The sequence below is a fragment of the Muntiacus reevesi genome, chromosome 12 (genome assembly GCF_963930625.1).
Source record: "Muntiacus reevesi chromosome 12, mMunRee1.1, whole genome shotgun sequence".
Taxonomy (NCBI): Eukaryota; Metazoa; Chordata; class Mammalia; order Artiodactyla; family Cervidae; genus Muntiacus; species Muntiacus reevesi.
Genome location: NC_089260.1, coordinates 20086722 through 20112400, shown reverse-complemented (window position 1 = coordinate 20112400; position 25679 = coordinate 20086722). Strand labels below are relative to the sequence as shown.

The window sequence follows — 25679 nt, the reverse complement described above, 5'->3', positions numbered from 1 at the left end:
TAGTTCTCACAAGTTGGTACCAAGCAACTCCAGCACTTTATTTCTGGACAGCTGGGTTTTTTCCCCCAGTTTTGCACTATTATAACCCTTACAATAAATAGTTTTGGCAGGCAAAATTGGCCCTCTATCCAACAATCACTTTCTGTCCCCTTAGAACTGTGAACTTTTAAGCCAATCTTGATAATTTCAACACCACTGGCAATGATTAAGTGGGAACTGGCGTGAGTAACAATTATGGCCAAAAACATATGAAGTATACAGAGGAGGCTTCTAGAAAAGTTTCCCTCAGTTTCCAAAGGTTATTTGAGTACAGGATGCTTAAAATTGTTATATTCCTCTCATAAAAGCAAGGGGACAATACTGAGAACAAAATCTTACTGGGTGTTTTTGTATATCATCCGTAAGAACCCCTCAGAACTGCACTCATTCCTCAAACTGCCCCAAGTGTTGCATACTCAGTGCTCACGGCAGAGTCCTTTATGCAAGAAGTTATGTTCCCTCCCCAGGGGACAGCTATACGGAGCCCTCCTGGCTCCTGCCTCAACTAGGTCATCCCTACAGATCGACACCAGCTTCAAACTCCAGTGGGATTGGAGGAGGTTTATATGCTCAGAGTTTAATTTCTCTTCCATTATCTTCCTGCCCTATTTCCTCAAAGGTATTGTTACTAATTTATCAAGTTCTAACAGTGGTACTGGCTGCCAGTGCAGGAGACATGGGTTCCATCTGTGTGTTGGGAAGATCCCTTGATGCAGGAAATGGTAACTACTGCAGTTTCCTTGCCTGGGAAATCCCACGGACAGAGGAACCTGGCGGCTACAGTCCATGGGGTCGCATCGAGTGGGACACGACTTAGCAACCAAAGAACAACAACTGTGGTCACTACAGCAGTCCCCAAATGGACAGATCTGGCATTTGGAAGAACTAAGATTCCTTGCCTGTGGGATTAAGAACTGTCATTATAGGCCAACTGGAAGTCTCTGAAAATACCCTCCCTAGTTGGTAAAGATTAAATAAAAAATAAGGATGCAAGATGATTCACCCTTATTTTTTAACACGTCAAGTTCCTATTTTATTTCATTTTGTATTTTATTGAAGTATAATTGACTTGCAATACTGTATGAATTTTAGGTGTACAACTTAGGGATTCAATATTTTTATACATTACAAAATGATCAACACAGTAAATCTAGTTACCATCTGCTGCCATGCAAAAAATTATTACAGCATTTTTTACTTTATTCCACATAGCACTCTATGAAGAAGAAAATTATGCAGCTGAACCCTGCTTGAATTCCAGATTCACAAAATCATGATAAAGGGGGGAACTTCTGGCTTAGTGGCTTCAAGTGTCAACTAGCTCTCCTCACAAAAATTCAAGTAGAAGCCAGGATGAAATTGTCAAAAACAACAATTGCATGGCTATGGAAATCAAACGCTCATTAAAAACTGAAAAAAATGGTAGAGTTTCAGATATTAACAGAAGCCCATAACCTTCTCGCCCTGGGTTGCCTCCACAGCCCCCTTGTGATATAGTACATTTGCCCAGGTGATACAGTAGTAAAGAATCTGCCGGTCAAAGCAGGAGACCCAAGAAACTGTTACAACCTCTGGGTCAGGAAGATCCATTGGAGGAGGAAACAGCAACCCACTTCAGTATTTGTGCCTGGAGAATCCCATGGACACAGGAGTCTGGCAGGCTACAGTCCATGGGTCACAGAGTCAGACCCAAATGAGCACGCATACACACAAAGGATCAATAGTTTTAGCAGTGTAAGGCTGGCTGGGAAAATCAGCAGCTTTGCTACCAGCAGCTTTGCACCTTGTTTGGGGTTCGGTAAAAAGCCGTGGCTCTGTCTGCTAAAAGTAAACCCAATAGGAAACAACCAGAAGCTTTACTAGGTTAAGACTGCAGTCGTATATAAGGTAAATGGCAGACAGGGAGACCCTGGAAATAAGACACCCACAGAAAAAAGCTTGATAAAATCCACACATATCACACTGAGGACGAAATTATTCCATGTTCTGGGTAGATCTGGAGAGATTCTGGTAGAAAGTAACATCCAAACAAGTGACTTGAAAACTGGCTGAACTCTGAATATGTCCCCATACTATACACAGATTGATTAGCAGAGAGTGAAAGCCTTAAATGCTGACTATATTCAGCAAAATTTCAGTTCAAATCTCTAGCTGACAGTTAAAGTATGCAGACACAGGACTGTCCTAAAAGAAGGTAAGACTCTTATCATCAGAAAAAAATGCAATGACATATACAAAGCACTGAAAGAGGGGGAGAGGTTTTGTCAACTGGGAATTCTATATGCAAAGAAATTATTCTGCAAAAATAAAGGTGAAATTTAAAAAATTTCTCAGATTAAAACAAAAGAAAAATAATCATATGCCTTTTATGCCACAGGATCCAAGTACCTAGCTTAGTGGTTGGAACTGGTTCCTTAAATTTGCTGAATGAAAGAAATAAAAAGATAACAATATATTGTCATAGACAGAAGCACATTACAAAAAAAAATCTTCACGACCCAGATAATCATGATGATGTGATCACTCACCTAGAGCCAGACATCCTGGAATGTGAAGTCAAGTGGACCTTAGGAAGCATCACTATGAAAAAAGCTGGTGGAGGTAATGGAATTCCAGTTGAGCTATTTCAAATCCTGAAAGATGATCCTGTGAAAGTGCTGCACTCAATATGCCAGCAAAATTGGAAAACTCAGCAGTGGCCACAGGACTGAAAAAGGTCAGTTTTCATTCCAGCCCCAAAGAAAGGCAATCCCAAAGAATGTTCAAACTACCCCACAATTGCACTCATCTCACACGCTAGTAAAGTAATGACAAAAATTCTCCAAGCCAGGCTTCAGAAATACATGAACCATGAACTTCCAGATGTTCAAGCCGGTTTTAAAAAAGGTGGAGACCAGAGATCAAATTGCCAACATCTGCTAGATCGTTAAGAAAGCAAGAGGGTTCCAGAAAAACATCTACTTCTGCTTTACTGACTATGCCAAAGCCTTTGACTGTGTGGATCACAATAAACTGTGGAAAATTTTGAAAGAGATGGGCATACCAGACCACCTGACCTGCCTCTTGAGAAACCTGTATACAGGTCAGGAAGCAACAGTTAGAACTGGACATGGAACCACAGACTGGCTCCAAATAGGAAAAGGAGTACGTCAAGGCTGTATATTGTCACCCTGCTTATTTAACTTATATGCAGAGTACACCATGAGAAACGCTGGGCTGGAGGAAGCACAAGCTGGAATCAAGATTGCCGGGAGAAATATCAATAACCTCAGATATGCAGATGACACCACCCTTACGGCAGAAAGTGAAGAACTCAAGAGCCTATTGATGAAAGTGAAAGAAGAGAGTGAAAAAGTTGGCTTAAAGCTCAACATTCAGAAAACTAAGATCATGGCATCCAGTCCCATCACTTCATGGCAAATAGATGGGGAAACAGTGGAAACAGTGTCAGACTTTATTTTTTGGGGCTCCAACATCACTGCAGATGGTGATTGCAGCCATGAAATTAAAAGACGCTTACTCCTTGGGAGGAAAGTTATGACCAACCTAGACAGCATAATTAAAAAGCAGAGACATTACTTTGCCAACAAAGGTCCATCTAGTCAGAGCTATGGTTTTTCCAGTAGTCGTATGTGGATGTGAGAGTTGGATTATAAAGAAAGCTGAGTGCCGAAGAATTGATGCTTTTGGACTGTGGTTTGGGGAAGACTCTTGAGAGTCCCTTGAACTGCAGGAAGATCCAACCAATCCATCCTAAAGGAGATCATTGGATGATCATTGGGTGTTCATTGGAAGCACTGATGCTGAAGCTGAAACTCCAATACTTGGCCACCTGATGCAAAGAACTGACTCATTGGAAAAGACCCTGATGCTGGGAAAGATTGAGGGCAGGAGGAGAAGCGGATGACAGAGGATGAGATGATTGGATGGCATCACCAACTCAATGGACATGAATTTGGGTAAACTCCGGGAGCTTGTGATGGACAGGGAGGCGTGGCGTGCTGCGGTTCACAGGATCGCAAAGAGTCAGACACAACTGAGTGACTGAAGTGAACTGAATTGAACCGAATAACATTACTTCTTTGAGAAAATACATAAAGTTTACAATTAGAAACACTTATTTCCTGTTTCCTTAGTAAACTTTAGAGAGTCAGGCCCCTTTCATTATCACAAAAATAGGATACAAGGCACAAATTTTAAGTCAAAACCTAGATATCCTTAACAAAAAAGCAAAGCAAAATGGTCCCATGGGAAATAACTTTTTTCTTTAAAAAATTCTCAACATATATAGAATAGGATATGCTGAAATAAAGTGGCTTTTACAATCATCTATAAGAAAATCGACTGAACTGTTGACTCGACACTCTGTGCACATTCACATGTGCACACACATGTTTCTGAATATGTTTATTTTGTAAAATACAATAATATCTAAAATATATTTGGTTTGAAGAGACTGAAATATACTCCATTCATATCCATTTATTCTAAACCTAGAATTTTAGCAGCCTTTTATTCTCTTTCTGTTTTCTTTTTTTGGTGTTTTTCATCTTGCATATCATAACATACATATCATCTTATATATCACAACTTCTTCTTATCATCTTCGTCATTCATTAAAGTTCACAATTTTCATAGATTTTACTATTTAATTCAACAATCTATTCAATGAATTAATTAAGATAAATATATATTTCAAGATTTGAATAAAAGTGAAGTATCAGGAGCATCTTAGATTCCTATGTAATCTTTTCCTTATATTTCATTAGATCCTCTGCTGAAAGAAAACAACAGTCTTGTACTCTCGGATTCTATGCTTATTGCTCACTTTATTTGCTCCTGAAAGAGATCTTAATCACACTAAGCTTTACAAAAGGAGACAGAGAGTCAGTACAAGGAAGAATGGGGTTAAGAATGGCAATAATTTGAGCTATAAAACACAACTCCCCATATCCCAAATAATTTCTCAAGAAGCCCTTCTTATAGATAAATCCTACAAAGGAAAACAGACAGCTTCAAGCACACACTAACAAAAACAAAAGCCAATCCAATGTACAACTTTCTTAGACGAGTCAGTTAGCATAAATGCAGTCATTTGGAGCACAAGTTCTTACTCCTGTTCCACAAAGCTGCAATTCCAGGGTGATAAAACAACGCTTTCATAGTTCATGCTTCATACTCTAATACTCTAAATTATTGCTGTTTAATATATTTTGGTTTAATGATATAAAGAATGAATGAATGAATCTGTGTATTTCTTAAAATATTGAAATAGATGCAACTTTTCTGCTATTTCAACACTTTGTAAGTCAAGTAAAATTGGTTTGTACAGCATTTGTAACACCATTAGGGTATTTGCTCTGATATTCTCTTACCAATTAAAAGCAATGTTTTTCACAAAATTTTGTATTTTTCTATCCATTGAACGAATTTCATCATTAAAATTTTAAAGCTATACTAAATAGATATATCTAGGCACTATCTACTATATTCTAGTTCAATTTAACAGAGACTTCATCATAAATTAAAGCTTACCGTTTCCTATTTACCAAACTAATTTCAATAACTAGTCAATAATTTAATTTGCTTTTAATTTTTCATTCAACTAGCTAAACACCCTCTCAAATACCCCACAAACTGAAATCTGAAGAAAATTTTCCCTTAATATAAATACTTGATATATTCCTTGGATACTAAGTTTTCCATTAAAAATAATCCTTTTTCTTTAGGCAAATGCTTAATGTACTGTTTTATCCATAATTAACAAGAAAATATTTTTGCAACTACAAGGAATTACTATCTTAAACATTTTACATGTTGCAATTTATCAAGAAACAAAAAACTATCCTTTATTCCAGTTGTAAATCTACCTTCTGGCTATTCACTTCACAAATTAACTTTGAGTCAGTTTAGCTTCTTAAACTGCCTATATTCATGTTACATAATTTCATCTGAAATCACCTTCATAATATGTATTTGCAACTTGATTTACCAGCTCATAAAAAAGTATACTTTTAGAAAAGACAATGAAACAATTGTATAATGCTGCACAGTATAACAGAATAATTATATACATATATCTTTGATGTGATTGAGTTTTTTTAATTTCATAGTGAAGATCTAGAGTCATGCTACAATTGGAAAAATTACTTAGCATAAAATTATTTTACCAATAGATTGCATGAATATAAGACAAAGTAATAAATCTAAAAAATTTTACTTGTGAAAGTGTTAGCAATAAATAGATAACTGAAGATCTTAAAATCTCCCCATTACTAGAATTTATTAAAAAGAAAAATTTAGTTCACATAGTTAACAATTACCTTCATGGTTAATTAATCTCAAATATCATAAGTCAAGATTTTCCTTAAATTTCTAATCTAAAATTCCTATCATTTCAATAATCTCTTTTCTTTATAAAGACATAGGGTAAATTAATTATTTTAAAAGTCTAAGAAACTTGAGATGATACAGAGGGATAAATGTCACTATGGGTACTGACATCTAAACTCAGATATAAATATATAAAGTTGGTATCTTTGGGGGTTTGCCTTTAGTATTTTAAAATACATGTTTCTATCTGGAGGTTTGCAGTCTGTCTTCTCTTCCTTCTATTCTGGTCTGTTCTGTAAATTACGCCACCTTCATATCTACATACACTCTCTCCCAAAAATAAATAAAAGGAAGCAGTTGTATCACCTTAAAGATTCTAAGACATTAAATGATGTAACATTAAATGATTCTAACATTAAATATTTCACAATTTATAGCTCAGGAGACTGCCATATGCATTTTTCTTGCATTTACTACCCCAGTCTCTCATGAATTTACACAGAAACAAGAGACCTATAACAGTCAAATAAAATCAGTCAGATCAGGACCTGGAAGACAGGGAAAACTAAAACTCTCCACATTGATCTTAAAAAAAAGATCAAACTGCACATCTTCTGTGCAACTGGACAAATGCTTGACAACATGTAATTTAAAAAAAATCAAATCCCACACCCGCCGAGTGGCTGACCCATAAACTGGAGAACGATAATACAAAAGAAGTTCTCCTACTGTTGTGAAGGTCTGGAAATCCACTTCAGGCTTCCCACACGGGGACCTGACAAAGGGACTGGGAATCTCCAGGGAATCTGACCTTGAAGCCCAGTGGGATTTGATTACAACACTTCCACAGGACTGGGGGAAACAGAGACTCCAGACTTGGAGGGCACAAACAAAACCCTGTGTGCACCAAGTCTTAGAGAAAAGGAGCAGGGCCTCCACAGGAAACTGCACCAAAACTCCCTGCCAGTGTTGGGGGGTCGCCCGTGGTGGTGTGGGCCAGCATGGGCTCACTGCAGGGATGAGAGGGCTGGCAGCAACTGTCTAGAAAGGTCCCCGTTGGTGTAAACCTCCCTGGAGATTGCCATTAACCTGACCAAAGAGCCCAGGGCTGGCTTGCCTCAGGACATAAAACTACCAAGGAGGGAGCACGCCTCCACCCAGCGGCAGTTATTGGATTAAAGCTTTACTGAGCAAGGCCCTGCCCACCAGAGTAGAAGCCAGTTTTCCTCACCACCAGTCCCTCCCATCAGGGAGCTTATACAAGCCTCTTAGCCTCCTTCATCAGAGGGCAGACAGAAGAAGCAAAAAGAACCACAATCCCACAGCAACTAAAATGAAACCACATTACAGAAAGTTAATGGATGAAAGCAGAAAGTTACAACCCAAATGAAGGGACAAGATAAACTCCCAGAAAAACAACTAAATGAAGTGGAGATAGGCAACCTTCCAAGACATTACTTTAGTGACAAAGGTCTGTATAGTCAAAGCTATGGTTTTTCCAGTAGTTATGTATGGATGTTAGAGTTGGACCATAAAGAAAGCTGAATACAAAGAAGTGATGCTTTTGAACTGTGGTGCTGGAGAAGACTCTTGAGAGTCTCTTGGACAGCAAGGAGACCAAAACAATCAATCCCAAAAGAAATCAATCCTGAATATTCATTGGAAGGACTGATGCTGAAGCTGAAACTCCAATACTTTGGTCACCTGATGTGAAGAACTGACTCATTAAAAAAAATCCTGATGCTGGGAAAGACTGAAAGCAGAAGGAGAAGGCATGAGATGGTTGGATGGCATGACCAACTCAAAGGACGTGAGTTTGAGCAAGCTCCAGGAGTTGGTGATGGACAGGAAAGCCTGGTGTGCTATAGTCCTTGGTGTTGCAAAGAGTTAGACACAACTGGGTGACTAAACTGAACCGAGTCAACCTTCCAGAAAAAGAATTCAGAATAATGATAGTGAACATGATTCAGGATCTCAGAAAAAGAATGAAGGCAAAGATTGAGAAGATACAAGAAATGTTTTCCAAAGATCTACAAGAACTAAAGAAGAAACAGAGATGAATGCTACACTAGAAGGAATCCATAGGAGAATAACCAACCAAGAATAACCAAGAAGCACAGATAAATGCCCTGGGAGACAGAATGGTGAAAATCACTGCCTCAGAACAGAATATAGAAAAAAGAGTGAAAAGAAATGAAGACGGCCTAAGAGACCTCTGGGACAGCATTAAACGCATGAATATTTGCATTATAGGGTTCCCAGAAGGGAGAAGAGAGAGAGAAAGGACCTGAGAAAACATTTGAAGAGATAGCTGAAAACTTCAGTAAAATGGGAAAGGAAATAATCAACCAAGTCCAGGAAGCAGAGTCCCAGGCAGGATAAACCCAAGGAGGAACATACCAAGACACACAGTAATCAAACTGATAAAAATTAAAGACAGAGATAAAATATTAAAAGCAACAAGGGAAAAATGACAAATAACATACAAGGGAACTCTCATCAGGCTATCAGCTGATTTCTCAACAGAAACTCTATAAGCCAGAAGGGAATAGCATGACATATTTAAAGTGATGAAAGAGAAAAACCTACAACCAAGAATACTCGACCCAGGAAGACTCTCCTTCAGATTTGATGGTGAAATCAAAAGCTTTCCAGACAAGCAAAAGTTAAAAGAAATCATCACCCCCAAACCGGCTTTACAATAAATGCTAAAGGAACTTCTCTAGGCAGAAAAGAAGAGAAGGAAAAGCTCTACCTACAGAAAATAAATCCAAAATAATTAAGAAAACAGTAATAGGATCACACATATTGATAATTACCTTAAATGCAAACAGATTAGATGCACCAATCAAAAGACATAGACTGGCTGAGGAAATGAAAAAGTGTGCATCTATGCACCTCCACTTACAACAGCACTCTGCTTGACCCCTCAAATTGTATGTAACTATTTTGTTTTGTTAGGTTAATCATGTTTCCATTATGGCTTGCAATTGTAATTATATTTTTTGTCTGGTTACTGATTATGAAAACTGATACACATCTTTTACTACTAGACATTTTAATGTTACATTATAATATTAAGATTAAAATATATCAAATAAGAAAATGTATTACATCTACAATACATTGATTAGCCACTGAACACTATTCTTAGACCTTTTCCCAGGTAGGTCTGGTAGAGGAGATGGGAGAGGCAGGAAATACTATGATCAAGTGAGTCACAAAATCCTAATAAAAGAAGCAGCTTTAAAACATTCTTGGCCATGACCCACAGTAAAATACATATTTTACACTGTGAGTCTAAAGACCACGTGCAAACTAAAATAACATTTTACAGCTCAACTACCTTTACTCTGTGCAGTTCACTTTGATATGTTCTACTCTGTCCTATCCTGGTCTCCCTTTTCTTTTTAATACCAGTCATGACTCTCAATGGATTCTGAAAGTAAGAAGGGAAGGAGAATAACAGGAAGGCCTAGGGATGGATGGTATCCCACAAATACCCCACAAGGAATAATTGACAATGTCTGGAGATACTTTGGGTTGTCACATTTGGGTATGGGACTGCTACTAGCCTCACTGACACTTTTTCCAAAAATAATAAGAAAAGCTAAGGATGAAATGTCAAGATACAACACAATTTAATCTTTCCTATATCATTCCAGTTTCTCAACAGCTACAACTTCTCTTCATATTGGAGGTAATATCAAATGGAAAAAGGTTATTTTATTTAGATTTATTCCTCCAAAGCTGAATTAAATTATGACTGCCCACTGGAAGAATTTGTTGGCAGAAATCATACTCTGAAACAAATTATTAGGTAGATGAGAAAGACTATCTAAAAGTGTTCTACTAGTTCAAGTTAGGAGAGAATACTGATATGAATTTGTATAGTTTCTTCTCATGCTTAAGCAGTATTACATAGGATTTTAATTTAACTCCTACATAGCTTTTTATTTATGTGAGATATTTATAAGTGTATACTTCAAAATCCTGAAACAAAACATAAGCCCTTAGAAGAATATTACATACAAAAAGCTTTCAAGAACTGGACTGGTGCATTTGTTTTGCTTTTTCCATCTTTATGTGGTAAAAGTACAGGCACTGAGTTAGCAAAAAATATAAGTAAATAACAGAATCTAAACCAAATTACTATAGATAACAAAACTATATTTCTCTTAGGTATTGTGATACATTCAGGCGAATATGGAATGTCACCAAACTAATGGTAATTCAATATACCTAAGGAAGTAATATATTTTCTGAGAAATACATTTTCTATATGATCTATGATAAAATTAAGATCTACAACTTCTCTTTATAGACTTTCATATTTTAATAAACAATTTTCCTATCACTTATCATTTAAATGCAACTTCTATGAAATAAGGCTTTAACTTGATTTTTTTTCACTGTATATTCCTTTCCTCAAGAGATAACTTATATCTTCCCCTTTAGCTTGTAATGCTTTCTGCACCTCTCATTTGTTTTAATATGCCAATCCTGGCATAATGATTATTTTGAGCTGAAAGTAATTGAGAAGAAGCAGATAAAAGGAAAGCTCCCTGTCCTCCCCACATTTGCCTACAAGCAGGACATAAATTTGTAAAGCTGTTCCCCTATGCCCTCTATACCAGAAAGGACAATATTTAATTATTCTGTATCAGCCCAGAGATGGCTCCAGAAGAATATGCATAACAAAGTTTACTAGCTAGCCCTTATCTTCCACTGGATTCCACCTCCAAATTTACCTTCCCACAATTGGCAACTCTAGAAACTCAAGAAGTCTCTTGCCTTTCTCTGTCATCTCTCTGAAAACTGTATTATTCTTTGTTAAGATGCTATATGAACCTAAATTCTAAACGCTTCTTTGAGTTTCTTATAGCTGAGTGTGCATATGTATGCAAAATGCACATGATGATTAATAAACTTGCTTTTCTCGTATTAATTTTTTATCAGCCTAGTTTACACAAGAAACTAAGACACACAGAAGGAAACATAAATAGCTGTTTTTTTCTCCTCTACAACTTTCAGATTAACTTTAGAAACAGGATACTCCAAGCAACCAACTGGGTTATGACTAGAATGTTACTACCCCCAACAACTGTTTGGAAAAAACATGCATCTTTATAGTATTTAGACTTCCCAGTAAGGAACATAAAATGAATCTCTACTCACATCTTCCTTTCTGGTGCTCAGTGAAGTTGAATAGCTTTCTTCATGTAGGCCTCCCACATTTCTTATTAGTTATTTTAAAATCACATTTTCTGTTTTTAGATCAGATTGGAAACCACCTTTCATTTATATTTCTAAATAATTATTTTAAGTAATTATGTTAAGCAATTTGAGCAATTATTTTACTACCTAAATGGCTCGGATGGTAAAGAATCTGCCTGCAAGGAGGAGACCTGGGTTCGATTCCTGGGTCAGGAAGATAACCTGCAGAAGGGAATGGCAACCCACTTCAGTAGTCTTGCCTGGAAAATTCCATAGACAAAGTAACCTGGCAGGCTACAAGTCCATGGAAACACAGAGTCGGACATGACTAACTAACACTTTCTTTCACTTTCTTTAAAATAAATTTCAGAAAGATTAAAAAGCTGAGGTTAAAAAAAATGAAATAGTAAAAACACGAGGAGTATACAGTTGAATATTCAACTGATTCGGCGATGAATAAGGAATTTCTAGGGATAAAAGGATGGAAAAAAATCATAAAATATGCAAAGAGTTAGCTATACTAAACTCAGTATTTCCAAATCATAAAAGAAAATTACTAGCTCAACATAAAAATGGGAAATATATTGGGAATAGATGACAGCTAAATGAGTAAAATTCTAACCATTTAAAAATACCTCATGAATCAATAAGAGCAAAACCAATTAATACCCAATAGGATCTCGGGCAGAAGAAATAAAAGGAAATTACAGACAATTCATAGAACAATATAGCAAACACCAATAAACACACAAAACATTCATCTTCACAATCAAAGTAAGATGACAAAAAGACAATATTTTTTGTGGTCTATTCAAATAGCAAAAATTTGGTGCATTAGGACTGAAAACTCAAGCGCATCTGACAGGAGAACAGACTGTTACAATCTTTCTGGAGAGCATGCTGGCAGCCTGAATTAAAAGCTTAAAAGATTCAAAGCACAAATAGGTATTTGTGAAATACTCAGAAAACAGACAAAAAGTTATGTATAAAGACAGCCATTATAATAGCATTTACACTAGCAATTGGAAGCAACTGCAATGACCCCAAGTAGATAAATAGTTAGTTTGTGGTACATCCTTATGATAGAACACTAATGCAGTCATTTAAAACATTTCTGAAGAACATCTGAAGGCTTAGAACAAAGTTAATTATATGATATCAATTGAAAAAAATCAGAATAAAAAACTATATAGTATGATACTAATTTTGTAAATATGCAAAATATATATGAACTGGAAAAGGGAATACAACAAAATATTAGCAATAGCTATATTTGGCAGAAAGGACTACGGATAGCTTGTATTTAATTCTTTATACTGAGCAATTTTTCAGATGTTTTCTGTAATAAACATACTATTCCTTTCAAAAGGAAACACAAAAGATGTTATTTTTACAACTATAGCTAACAGGCATTTTTAAATCTGCCATCAAGTGATGCAAGAACATTTTAAGAAACAAAATCTAATTTAAAAAAATCAATAGATTTTTCTTGTATGAAAATTAATTACCAAAGATATTCACTTTTTATAACTTCAAATTTTCTTCACATAATGAGCACCATTAAACAACTTAAAAACAAAGGTTGTAATACCTATTAAACATCTACTCAGAAATACAGACTAAAAGAAAAACTTTTATCAATACAGGTAAATGTACGATTAGAATATAGTGCTTACCTTTTTCACTTACACTCTCACTTTCAATCTCAACATCATCGCAACTCGTATATTCAGGTGTAGAGGCTAATTCCTCCTCTGAACTGCTCAATGAGACCTGGCGCATTTTACCTCCTTTCTTTGACTTATGAGGCTTTGGTGGTGGAGGTCTCACTGACTCTGACTGGTCAGAACTGAGAGAATCATTCCTTAGCATCGTTTCCATTTTCTCCCGTTTCGTTTTCCTTACAGCAGAACTAGGATCTAAGTGGTGCTGTTTCCTTAATGAGTCAGTACGTCTCATGTCTGGTCTGTCAATGGGTATTGGACTCCTCCGGGGGGTGGGAGGACTATGGTTTGTGGTCCTTTGCGGATAAGAACTTGGTCCCTGAGCCTCTCGAGTTCTTTCCATTGAATAAGATCGCTGATTTTCCATGGCAGCTCTACGTTCAGATATAGATCTTTGCCTTGATGGTCGTTCCATCCTTAGCATAGAAATCCTGGAGTCTTCCAGTTCAGCATTTGCCAAAGAAACATCACTGTGCCTTCTCTCATGCCTGGCTCGTGACACTTCAGCATGGATACGCATTTGTTCTTCATAGGGCTGTGGCTTGACGGGATAACGGGCCAAGTTCGGATCACTTCGATACCGTGCCTGGTATTCCTCCTCTCTCCTCTGTCTTTCATATTCATCTCTGCTCTCCACATCCTCGTCATCTACAATATATTCTTTGGAATGTCTATGACTTCTCCTGTTGGAGTCCCTATAATTTATATGATCAGACTCTTCATAAAACTGAGGTTCACGTTGAGACCTCCTATCAGCATAATCTGATGGAGATCTAGGCATTGCGCTATCCGAAGTAGCATACTGTGAATATTCTTCTCTTTCTTCCCTTTGGTCGTATCTTCTATTCTGATCTCTGGACACTGATGGACTTCTTTTCCTAAATAACCAAAGAAAAAGAATGATAAAAAGAGCAGAATGTAAGCAATTTCACATTTTACTGATTCACTGGAAGGTTGGATGGATAAATTCAAATAGTTCTTTTGCTTCTTTTTTTTAAATTTTGAAGTCATGCCATAACAAAAGTTTTACCGATACTCATTTTATTCAGTTCAAATAGGAAATTTAAAAGGTACTTTTAATATGATTCTTCAATGACATACCCCCTATGGAATATACATATGCCCCCAAATCAAATAATCAACATTTCATCCTGCTGCTGCTAAATAGCCTTTATTCTAACTTTTTTGCTTGGCTCAATACCCTTATGCTATCTCCCAACTGTTATTCAGAAGCTTAGAAAAATTTCACCTTTCTTTCTCTCTATTCCTATACTTTGATTTCATAGCTACTTGAAAACATGATGAAGCTAAACTGATTGATCTCTAGCTGTTTCGTCAATAGTTTAGTCAACATTTTTTTACTAAAATGTTGGCTCTTAAAAGTCATTTTTCACTCATTATCTACCTAGATCATGCTAGTACTGGTTCATCTAAATTTTCATCTTATCATTATATTTCCAACCCTTTACTGCCCTAACTTGAGATAAGCAATGTAAATAAATACCAACTATGATAATTTATTCATTTCAAAAAGAAATCAGAAAGATTTGGTACATTTATTCCATCTTCATTAAATTAAGGCTGGCTCCATGACACTTCTGTCTTCATAGCTGACCTGTATCTAATATGTCCTTACAGCCTCAGAGAAACAGTTGTTCATTAAGTTCTCAACCTGCTCCTCTAATGCCATTCAAGCTGGTAGACTTTGCAATCACACAAATAACTCTTTGTCAACAAAATGTTCATACTGTTCTCTTCTCTGGCACAAACTCAAATATTGGCAATCACTAGACATGAGAAGCAATGGAATGGGAATCGTGCAGATGTCAGAAAAGATTTAGAATAACTGTTACAGAGATTTTGCCAGGACACGTGGAAGGGTGGGGTCAGTTGAAGTTAAAGACGACAAAGACTAGACAGCCCAGTTGAGAATTTCTTAGACAATATTTTTTGATCCAAAAGAAAGAGCAGAGAAAGGATACATGTGGAATGACCCAACACAACAAAATTATCATCCTCCTCTAAAAATCTCTTTTCTATCACCAACCCCCCATATCAGGAATGCAGTCTGTCAATGTATCAGTTGGAGTCTGTTAATAAAAACAAAAGTCACCCTAGGTTTTCCAGAGAGTCAGGGTTTCAATACAGAAATCAAAACTATACAATTGCTGATCCTGCTAGGCAATGAAGGTCAGAGACTTTAATGTTGTTCTCAGCCTGGAGAGCCAAGGACAGGGTTTTCAAAACAGCCTTTAGGAAACTTCGATGAATTCCAAAAGTCTTGGGGAATTTGCCACCAATTATCTCAGCTGATTACCATATTAGGGTAGTCAACTAACAGAAGCTTAATCCAGGAGCCACTAAAACCTTTCACATCTGGTCATCTGCCTGCCAGCAAATCTGCTTGGCAATAATGATTTCTATCATCTCGTCTACCTTTCAAACCTCATACATGTGCATTGCTAGGGCTGACTCTAACCTAGAACCATAAAGGGAAAAGTACTACAGTAAATGAAGGAGCTAGCCTGTTCCCTCAAATGTTTTATGGTTAAGCAGGTATATGTACTTAAAAAAAAAAAAGAACACACACTTACATATTTACACATAAAACATTTAGGACTTAACCACAAATCTTTTAGGTTTGTAATTTACATAACACCAGACTCCAACAATTTAAAATATACAATCAAAACAGAGCACTCAAATTATACAGCATTAACTTATATAATATCCTATTTATGTGTCTATTATGCATAATTCATTTTACTTTTTGTCATTATTTTTATACATATGAATAAAGAAAAAATATTTTAGTATGGGAGCAATGTAACATGAAAAGAACACTGGAGTTAAGGGATCTGGGTTTCTTAGTCCTACTTCAACTATTAACCAGTTACTCAAACCTTTACAGACATTTAATCTTTGAGCATGTACTTTAAAGTGAGAGATAGAGATTATACACATTAACTCAAATATTATTTTAACAAGTATGTATTAGATAAAAACTTAATGCCATGTACTATAACATAAATTAGGAATAAAGAAATGATTAAGAGATGACCCTTTGTTACAAGAAGCTGAGTGATTCTAAAATCCTCTTCCATTTCTTAGAGATTATGATCTTATAATATCAGTACCACAACTTCATCAAGTTAATATGCCTAAATGAAAGTTTAAAGCATTGCAAAAAATAATGATAGTCTTATCAAGATGTAATTAACTTACGAGTGCCAATTTTTAAAATATTCACATCTAATTATCTAGCTACTTATCTACTTACTACACTACAAATATATATACTAAGATAAATGAAAATTTCTCTAGGGAACTCTAAAGAATAAGGAATTAAATAAGCTCTTTCTCAAACTGACCATCTAACCTCCATTAAACACAGACTTTATGGAATTCAAATACATTTCAGTGTTTAAATAACAAATTGCTCCAACCTAAGTTAATAAATCTATTTGTCTCTAAAAATAAGAATAGAATTTTTAAAGTTTCATTTAAAGATTGCTTAACTGTTTTAATTTTCTTTTCTGTTGGTTTTTTTTCATTTATTTTTATTAGTTGGAGGCTAGTTCCTTTACAATATTGTAGTGGTTTTTGCCATACATTGACATGAATCAGCCATGGATTTACATGTGTTCCCCATCCTGAATCCCCCTCCCTTGTTTTAATTTTCTTAAAACTAAGTGTGTACTGAATAGAAATTTGTGTTTCTCCAGCACAAAATACTATTAATTCCATTCATAATTACTTAATTAGCATTCAGTACTGACTATATTTCCCCAGCATAACACTACTCATTCTACTGTAAATTACCTAATTTTAAGTACTGTCCACTAAACCTTAAATTTTAACACACTTTTATATCTCCAGTATTTGTTCAATCACTCAATAAATATTTATTTAGTGCTGACTATGGTCCAGTTATGATGCTGGTTGCTGGAAATACAACAGGGAAAAGGCACATAATGTCTCTGCCCTCAAGAAGTTCTTCCTAGTGGTGAAGACGGTAAGCACATAAACAAATCAAGCTAAATTCATATAGTAAGACCTATGGAAGAAAATTGGAACCAGGTAAAATTACAAAAGTGACTGAGTGAAGCTTTCAAGAAAGAAGGTCTTTCTAAAAAAGTACATTTGAACTAAGACCTGAATAACATAGTTACACTATGTATTCATGTAAAACATAGAGCTTTGCTGGAAATGTCTTGGGTATTCTCATTTAGTGCTATTCTTTCCCATTTTTTTTTTACTCAAAGCTGTTTTATGAAATATAAATGTACTGAATTCTTCACTGTTATTTTATTAAATCAAGGATTTTCCAGGATAGTTCATCTCTAGCATCCACCTAAAATCAGACCACTAAGCCTTTTTCACATGCTCCTCCCTTTCAAAAAATTTCAGGTTTCCAAATTGAGTAAATTGGAATTTACCATACTTGGTAAATACCTCATTATATTTTGTCTCATCTCAGTTGAAAGTCAAAAGAAAAACAAGCAGACTAAATCAGAGTGTATGGATATTGGTTTTACAATATTATCAAAATACTTTCATGCCTAAGATTACTAAAACAAATTAATCTCTCAAATGTGGAATTTAAGATTACAAGTAAATGAAGTAAAAAGTTGCAGAAAATGTTCACAAAATAGGATGTTCTGAAGGAAAATAAACTTAGTGATGGTCTTTGTCCTCACTGCACTTCTCTAGGTAATCTTACCCATTTCTATCCAGAAATGTCTATAATACTGCTTAAATGTTAAATTTCAAGAAGACAGGCACCCTGGATCTAAGGAAGGTGGCACAAAATAGGTGCTCAATCTGCTGAATGAAGAACTGATTGAATAATTCTCCCTTAGGTTATCTCTGCTTTTCATGGCTTGCTCTCTTCTTCAAAATTGATATGCTAAAACAGTTCTTCTCTTTCCCCTACTATTCCCAAGGCAGTAATTATATGTTAATTATCATATGTTAATTTGGCTTTTGTTGTTGGACTTCAGACTATTGTCTATAAAATGACTTCTTTGGCAAAAATGTATTTTGAGTGCCGATCCCTTTAGAATTAAACATTTAGAACAAGATCTCTTTGGAAATGAGGGATTTCTAGTAATATATTTAACATCACTATGGTTATTATGGGACAGAGACAGGAAGGAAAAAGGAATACTTTATTTCCTTGAGGAGTTAACTTAAATTTCTGAAAGTAAGAAGTTTATAAAGTGAATATAGTGAAACTTTATAATCCAGAAAATATATATTCTGTTGTATTAATAAGCATACATATTCATTACAGAATTCAATTCTAAAAGAAAGTATATTATTAATTAGACCTCAGCCAGCTATTTAAGTACTTTTTAAAAATCATACCTTAGGAAAACTGAATTCAATATTAAAGCCAACAATTACTTTGTTCTAGAGATTATGAAATTTGCCTGAAGCATGTGAATCACACTATGGATGTTGATTTTCATACTATTTGAGTAAAACTTGAACACTGGTCATGATTTCTGAAATTGGGATGACTATTGTCACAGTTACTTAACATGGAATTGGGTTTTTAAAAATATGCTTTGAGGTAGAGCACCTGAGAGTATATTAAAGCCATGCTAGAAAGCAAGGCAAGATACTTTAAGAATATTCTTACCAAACAATGAATCTGCTGTCAGATATTCCAAAATATTCAAATACTCTGTCAAAACAATTTTTACCAATTATATCATTAGAATTACTTCCTATATACTTTCTTTAAATTAAAATTACTATATTTCTCAGACACCATATGTTTTTAAGGAACTGAAGAAAATCCATGAAAATTTAACTACTGTACCTCTAAACTCTGCCTTTACTACTGGCCTTTGTAAGCAGGCCTTAGCATTTGTTATTATCAGGTGGCAAACATTTAAAAGGAAAAAGAATATAGTGGTAACTTGTACAATTCTATAAACAATCATAAAGCATTTAACAGTATTTAACCCATAAATTTTACTTCAGAAGAATAGAACAATTCATCTAAGATGCTGTATTTCACTTATTCCTTCAAAGACCCTGAGAAATTAAAAGGCACAATCCAGTATTATGACTTTTTTAGAATAAAATGTATTTGTGACATTAAGTGTTTTAATTTTCACTACTATGCATCAATCTTTATTTTTAATATATAACAATATCAATATCTACTTACATTACTCTGTATTTACCTAATAGCTGTTCATCTTACTTCTCTTAATTGAAACTTAAGTTGATACAATTACTTTCTCTTTCACCATATTATAGAGGTCTTCATTAGAACTTGGAGAAGAAAATGGCAACCCACTCCAGTATTCTTACAGAAAATTCCATGGATGGAGGAGCCTGGAGGGCTACAGTCCCTGAGGTGGCAAAGAGCCAGACATGACTGAACACACAGCAATGAAACTGCGACTAGTTTATAGAAAGTCACACGCAGAAATATCCTACATCTACTTCAATCGGCAGCATTCTTGGTCCACTGCTTATAATTTTTTGTCATCTGAACTAACTAGTCAATCTATTTATAAATATTCAAGCTATACATTCACACCTGAAACTTCATTATAAACGTTAGGCATAATAGTTTGAGCAAGAAACTCTACTAATTAGTCTCTTTAAAATTCCATGTCTAAAAATCATATTGACTGACAGTGAAACTCCAAATAAAAAGTTTTTTCCTCAATGAAAGCCATTTTCAAGAATATCCCAAATGTAGCTCAATTTATATACTGTATATTAATTCATGATGTTTTTAACATTAGTTTCTATTTTAATATTTACACCCTTTAGCATCCTATGTGGCTTGTCTTACTATACTACCTACAATACTTACCATATATAAATAAAATCATCAAGTGATTGAAAATGTAATCCAGTAAACATTTGAAAACATTTACAAGAACAGTGAAAGATTACACAAAAAACTTAACCTTTAATATTCATAAATTTTTAATTCTGAAAACCTATGGAATTTTTAAGAATCATAGTGACACTGAAAGAAAAGTGAAGAACTTGAGGATTACTAATTTCTCTAAATGCAAATCTGTATTATTACAACTAACACTACCTATATGAAAATCTCTTACTCATGCTTTTAGTAGAGATTACTGAATAATTATCACTATATAAGAATAGAAATTATATTTGAAGAGTCAATAATCTGAAAAAATCTCCAGCTCTTTAGGAGCTAAATACAGTATATTGCTAAATAAATTGAAATGATACTTCCTTAATTCAATGACACAATGCTAACCATATAGTTTAAACATAACACTGTAATCAAATTCCAAAATTTGAAGCTGTAAGGCACACTAAATCAAGGATTTAACAGATGCATACAATCCTGTAAAACATAAAATATGTAGGTTCTGTACCTATAATTCCTACAAAAAAGGAATTTTAACAAATCAAACAATTTATAGTCATCATAAAACAGAAAAAAAATCAATCTTTTTTTACATTTCACAGTATTCAACACATTTTTTATAGTTTTACCTTTTGCTCAACCAAAGCACATCTGTCGAGCATGAAGCATCATGTTGACAAAAATACATCAACACTGTTCCAGGGAGTGCTTTCATTTAATCCTTCTAGCTCGAGCAAAATCATTGGAGCCATCCTTAATCAGATGATTTGAAAGTCTCTATTTGCTTACAATCATTATATTTCAAAATTCAATTACTAAAAAGTTACACATAAAACAAAACTCATTCACGGATGGATTCATAAAATCCTCTAGTGATAGGCCTGTTAAGAAAAAGGTTATTCTTTAATGTCGTTACTATGTGGCTGTATATAGCTCAGGTCAAGTAAGAATGTACCCTGTAAGAAGGATTAAGGTACTTAGCTGATTAGGGCCTCACAGTACTGAACACTAAATGCATCCTACATCCAAGGCATTTCTGGGCACTATACTGAAAACAGACAGATTCAAAAATCATAAACCAAGTGATTCCAAATAAACATATAAAACTGAGAAGAAGTCAGCAGTTGTAGAATAGGGAGTGTGCTGTGTTTTCGTCTCCAGGATTTCAAGTTTAAATGAGGGTTTAGGAATATGTCATAGCACCATTCAGCTACTTATGTGAGACACTGGGGGCAGGGGAGGGGAGGCGCAGAGACAGATAAAGTCATTTTTACCTCCCAAGATTCCTAATAAAGATTTGTAGATTATTGAACAGAAAGGAAATAAAATTCAAGTTAATTCATTTTCACAGGAATATTTACCAATAATAACATTCAACCACTTAGACCCTACAGTTCATATCAAACTGAAAAATAATTCCACACAATATTTGACACTTCCAAGCAGTTAAGTCCAGATTTCAGAAACAACATCACAGCTGATGGATAGCACACTCTCTTCTTTCCTTTCCCTTCCATTCACCTCTAAGCCCTTAGTGAGCTCCGGGCAGTATTTCCCCAACTGCAGTGCAGTCTGCTGCCCTGCTCCTCTCCCGTCGGCATTGCTTCTCGCATTTGTCCATCTCAGACAGGCCTTTGGATCATTTCTAACATCACGCTGCTTTCCCTTTGCTCTCTAAAGGATGTTCCAGGTCTCCAATTTCTTCTTCCCCACCCTTTGAGAGTGATACAGTCCTTTTTAACTCTACTTTGACTACTTTTTCTCAATTCTTCCCTAGGTAAGTACCTATACATTCAAATTTATGAAGGTCCAATTTGGGGTTTAAACAGTTTTCATGGGACTATTACACTTTTAGCAACCATTGACCACTTCAGAAGTACAACATAAGTACAACATAAGAAAAAGACTCTATGAATCAGATATTAGCTTAATTTTATTTTATTCATAATAATATTTTCAACCTATATTTGAAAAATGAAGACCTAGTATGTAAATCTCTAGAAAATGATGCACAAATGATGCTACCTAATAGTTACATATTTGGGCCATGACCCACTCCACTATCTTTCCCAAAATTACCATGTCAAAAAATACACGAAGACAGAGCACCATTCTATACTAGAAGATAATTTAAACCAGTAGTAATTTTTTCTTCAAGAAAATTAGAGATACCAAGGGAACATTTCATGCAAAGATGGGTACAATAAAGGAGAGAAATGGTATGGACCTAAGAGAAGCAGAACAAAGTAAGAAGAGGTGGCAAGAATACACAGAAGAATGATACAAAAAGATATTCATGACCCAGATAATCACGATGGTGTGATCACTCACCTAGAGCCAGACATCCTGGAATGTGAAGTCAAGAGGGCCTTAGGAAACATCACTACGAACAAAGCTAGTGGAAGTGATGGAATTCCAGTTGAGCTATTTCAAATCCTGAAAGATGATGCTATGAAAGTGATGCACTCAATATGCCAGCAATCTGGAAAACTCAGCAGTGGCCATAGGACTGAAAAAGGTCACTTTTCATTCCAACCCCAAAGAAAGGCAATGCCAAAGAATGCTCAAACTACTGCACAACTGCACGTATCTCACATGCTAGCAAAGTAATGATAAAAATTCTCCAAGTCAGGCTTCAACAGTACGTGAACTGTGAAATTCCAGATGTTCAAGCTGGATTTAGAAAAGGCAGAGGAACCAGAGATCAAATTGCCAACATCCGCTGGATCATCAAAAAATCAAGAGAGTTCCAGAAAAACATCTACTTTTGCTTTATTGACTACAACAAAGCCTTTGACTGTGTGGATCACAACAAAATGTGGAAAAGAGATGGGAATACCAGACCACCTGACCTGCCTCCTGAGAAATCTGTATGCAGGTCAAGAAGCAAGAGTTAGAACTGGACATGGAACAATGGACTGGTTCCAAAATGGGAAAGGAGTATGTCAAGGCTGTATACTGTCACCCTGCTTATTTAACTTATATTCAGAGTACATCATGTGAAATATTGGGCTGGATGAAGTACAAGCTGGAATTAAGATTGCCGGGAGAAATATCAATAATCTCAGATATGCAGATGACACTACCCTTATGGCAGAAAGCAAAGAAGAACTAAAGAGCCTCTTGATGAAAGTGAAAGAGGAGAGTGAAAAAGTTGGCTTAAAACTCAACATTCAGAAAACTAAGATCATGGCATCTGGTCCCATCACTTCACAGCAAATAGATGGAGAAACAGTGGAAACAGTGGCAGACTTTATTTTCTTGGGCTCCAAAATCACTGCAGATGGTGACTGCAGCCATGAAATTATAGACACTTGCTCCTTGGAAGAAAAGCTATGACCAACCTAGACAGCATATTAAAAAGCAGAGACGTTACTTGACCAACAAAGGTCCATCTAGTCAAAGCTCTGGTTTTTCCAGTAGCCATTTATGGATGTGAGAGTTGGACTATAAAGAAAGCTGAGTGCCGAAGAATTGGTGCTTTTGAACAGTGGTGTTGGAGGAGACTCTTGAGAGTCCCTTGGACTGCAAGGAGATTCAACCAGTCCATCCTAAAGGAGATCAGTCCTGAATATTCATTGGAAGGACTGATGCTGAAGCTGAAACTCCAATACTGAACTGAACTGAAGATGCTTTATCTATATCTATGGCAGTCTTAAAACAATTCTGACAATAAACAAAGATTCATTGAAATCAATATAAAGAAGTACAATGAGCAAGATAGGATAAATAGAAAGTTTTAAAAAGAATAAATAAATTAACCTACCAACAACCTTTCATAATCACAGAGAGGCTCTAGAGTTACTTCATTCTATTTTCCACTGATAACTTTATATTTTTTTAATGTTACTGTCCCTTTATGGAATTTCAACTATTGGTTTCATATACTTTTTCTCTCCCCATATTTCTATTTGCTCCAAAGGGACAAAAGATTTTTGATTAGGGCCTGCAATTATACTTATTCAAAAAAGAGAAATATCTTCCTATAAAATGAAACAAACATATCTAGAAGTATACATCAAATTTAAAAAGAGATGCTGTTTATCTGCAAATCAATCCTATGTATAATTAATTTTCATCTTAAATGTTTAATTCCTTACTGAGAAAAGAACCATACAGTGTTTTAAAATATGCAAAATTCAGGTAAGTGGAGGAGCAGCATTTTCTGTTTCTATTAAGGTTAATTCTTTCCTCTCAGCTGTTCACCCAATCCATAAGGAAATTCTGTTGGATCTACTTTCTGAATATATTCAGAACCCAAATACTTCTCACTAGCTCCCCCAGCAAAAGCCTGGTTTCACCAGTATTTCTCATGCGAATTACTGGAAAACTTCCTGAGTGGTCTCCCTGCTTCTACAATATGCCTTCAGCTCTCTCTTAGCACGGCAGCAATAATGTACCTCAGATCATATCATTAACATGCTTAAAACCCGTCAACAACTTCCCATTTTGCTCACCATGCCATAGGATCCGGCACCCATTGCTCCTTGTCCTCCTCCCCAGCTGCTTGCCCCGGCTCACTCAGATCCAGCCACGCTGGCTTCCCTGTACGTTTTCACTTAAGATCATTGCTCTGCCTAAAATGCTCTTTCTCCAGAAATCAGCAGAGACATCTAGTCTTCTAGTCAGTAGAAAGCTTCTTTTAATTCTTCTTTCATATCTCACTTTCTCAAAGTGAAACCTGGTCTCAAGAAGGTTTCCCCTGGTCACCCTACTGAATACTTCAATCTCCATCTCCACCCCTCACCTTCCAAATCCCAATCCCTTTAAACTGTTTTACTTTTTAACCTTTTTCATAACATATCTCACCTTCTTATTATGATATTTTAAAATATTTTTATTGGAGTCTAGTTGATTTACAATGTTGTGTTAGTTTCAGGTATATATGTCAAAGTGAATCAATTATACATACATCCACTCTTTAGGTTCTTCTCCCTTATAGGCCATTACAGTGTATTGAGTGGGCCTTTCCTGTGTTATACAGTAGGTCCTAATTATTAATAGCTATCTATTCTATATATAGTATGTATATATGTCAATCACAATCTTCCAATTTATCCCTCCTGCTCTCTTATCCCCAGTAACCATCAATCTGTCCTTGATATATTTTCATTTATCATGTTTACTGTTTATTTCTTCTTGCATAAGTTTCACAGGCATTGGATCACTATCTTGGTTACTTTGTTGTTGTTGTTGTTCAGTCACTTAGTTGTGTCCAACTCTTTGCGACCCCATGTATTGCAGAACGCCAGGCTTCCCTGTCTTTCACTATCTCCTGGACTTTGCTCAAACCCATGTCCATTGAGTCAATGATGCCATCCAACCATCTCATCCTCTGCTGCCCATTTCTCTTTTTACCTTCAATCTTGCCCAGCATCAGGGTTTTTTTCCAATGAGTCAGCTCTTTGCAACAGGTGGCCAAAGTATTGCAGTTTCAGTTTCAGCAACAGTCCTTCCAATGAATATTCAGGGTTGATTTCCTCCAGGAT

The 25679-nt window shown here is 35.6% G+C and overlaps 1 protein-coding gene across 27 annotated transcripts in view; it reads right to left on the bottom strand.

Moving 5' to 3' along the window:
* Positions 1 to 25679, bottom strand: part of RIMS2 (regulating synaptic membrane exocytosis 2) — a 587005-nt gene that overhangs the window by 296306 nt on the left and 265020 nt on the right. For all 27 annotated transcript variants that reach the window (XM_065903249.1, XM_065903253.1, XM_065903241.1 and 24 more), the window contains one exon: positions 13266 to 14191. In XM_065903249.1, coding sequence (XP_065759321.1) covers positions 13266 to 14191 — 926 coding nt within the window. The remainder of the gene's footprint in view (positions 1 to 13265; positions 14192 to 25679) is intronic.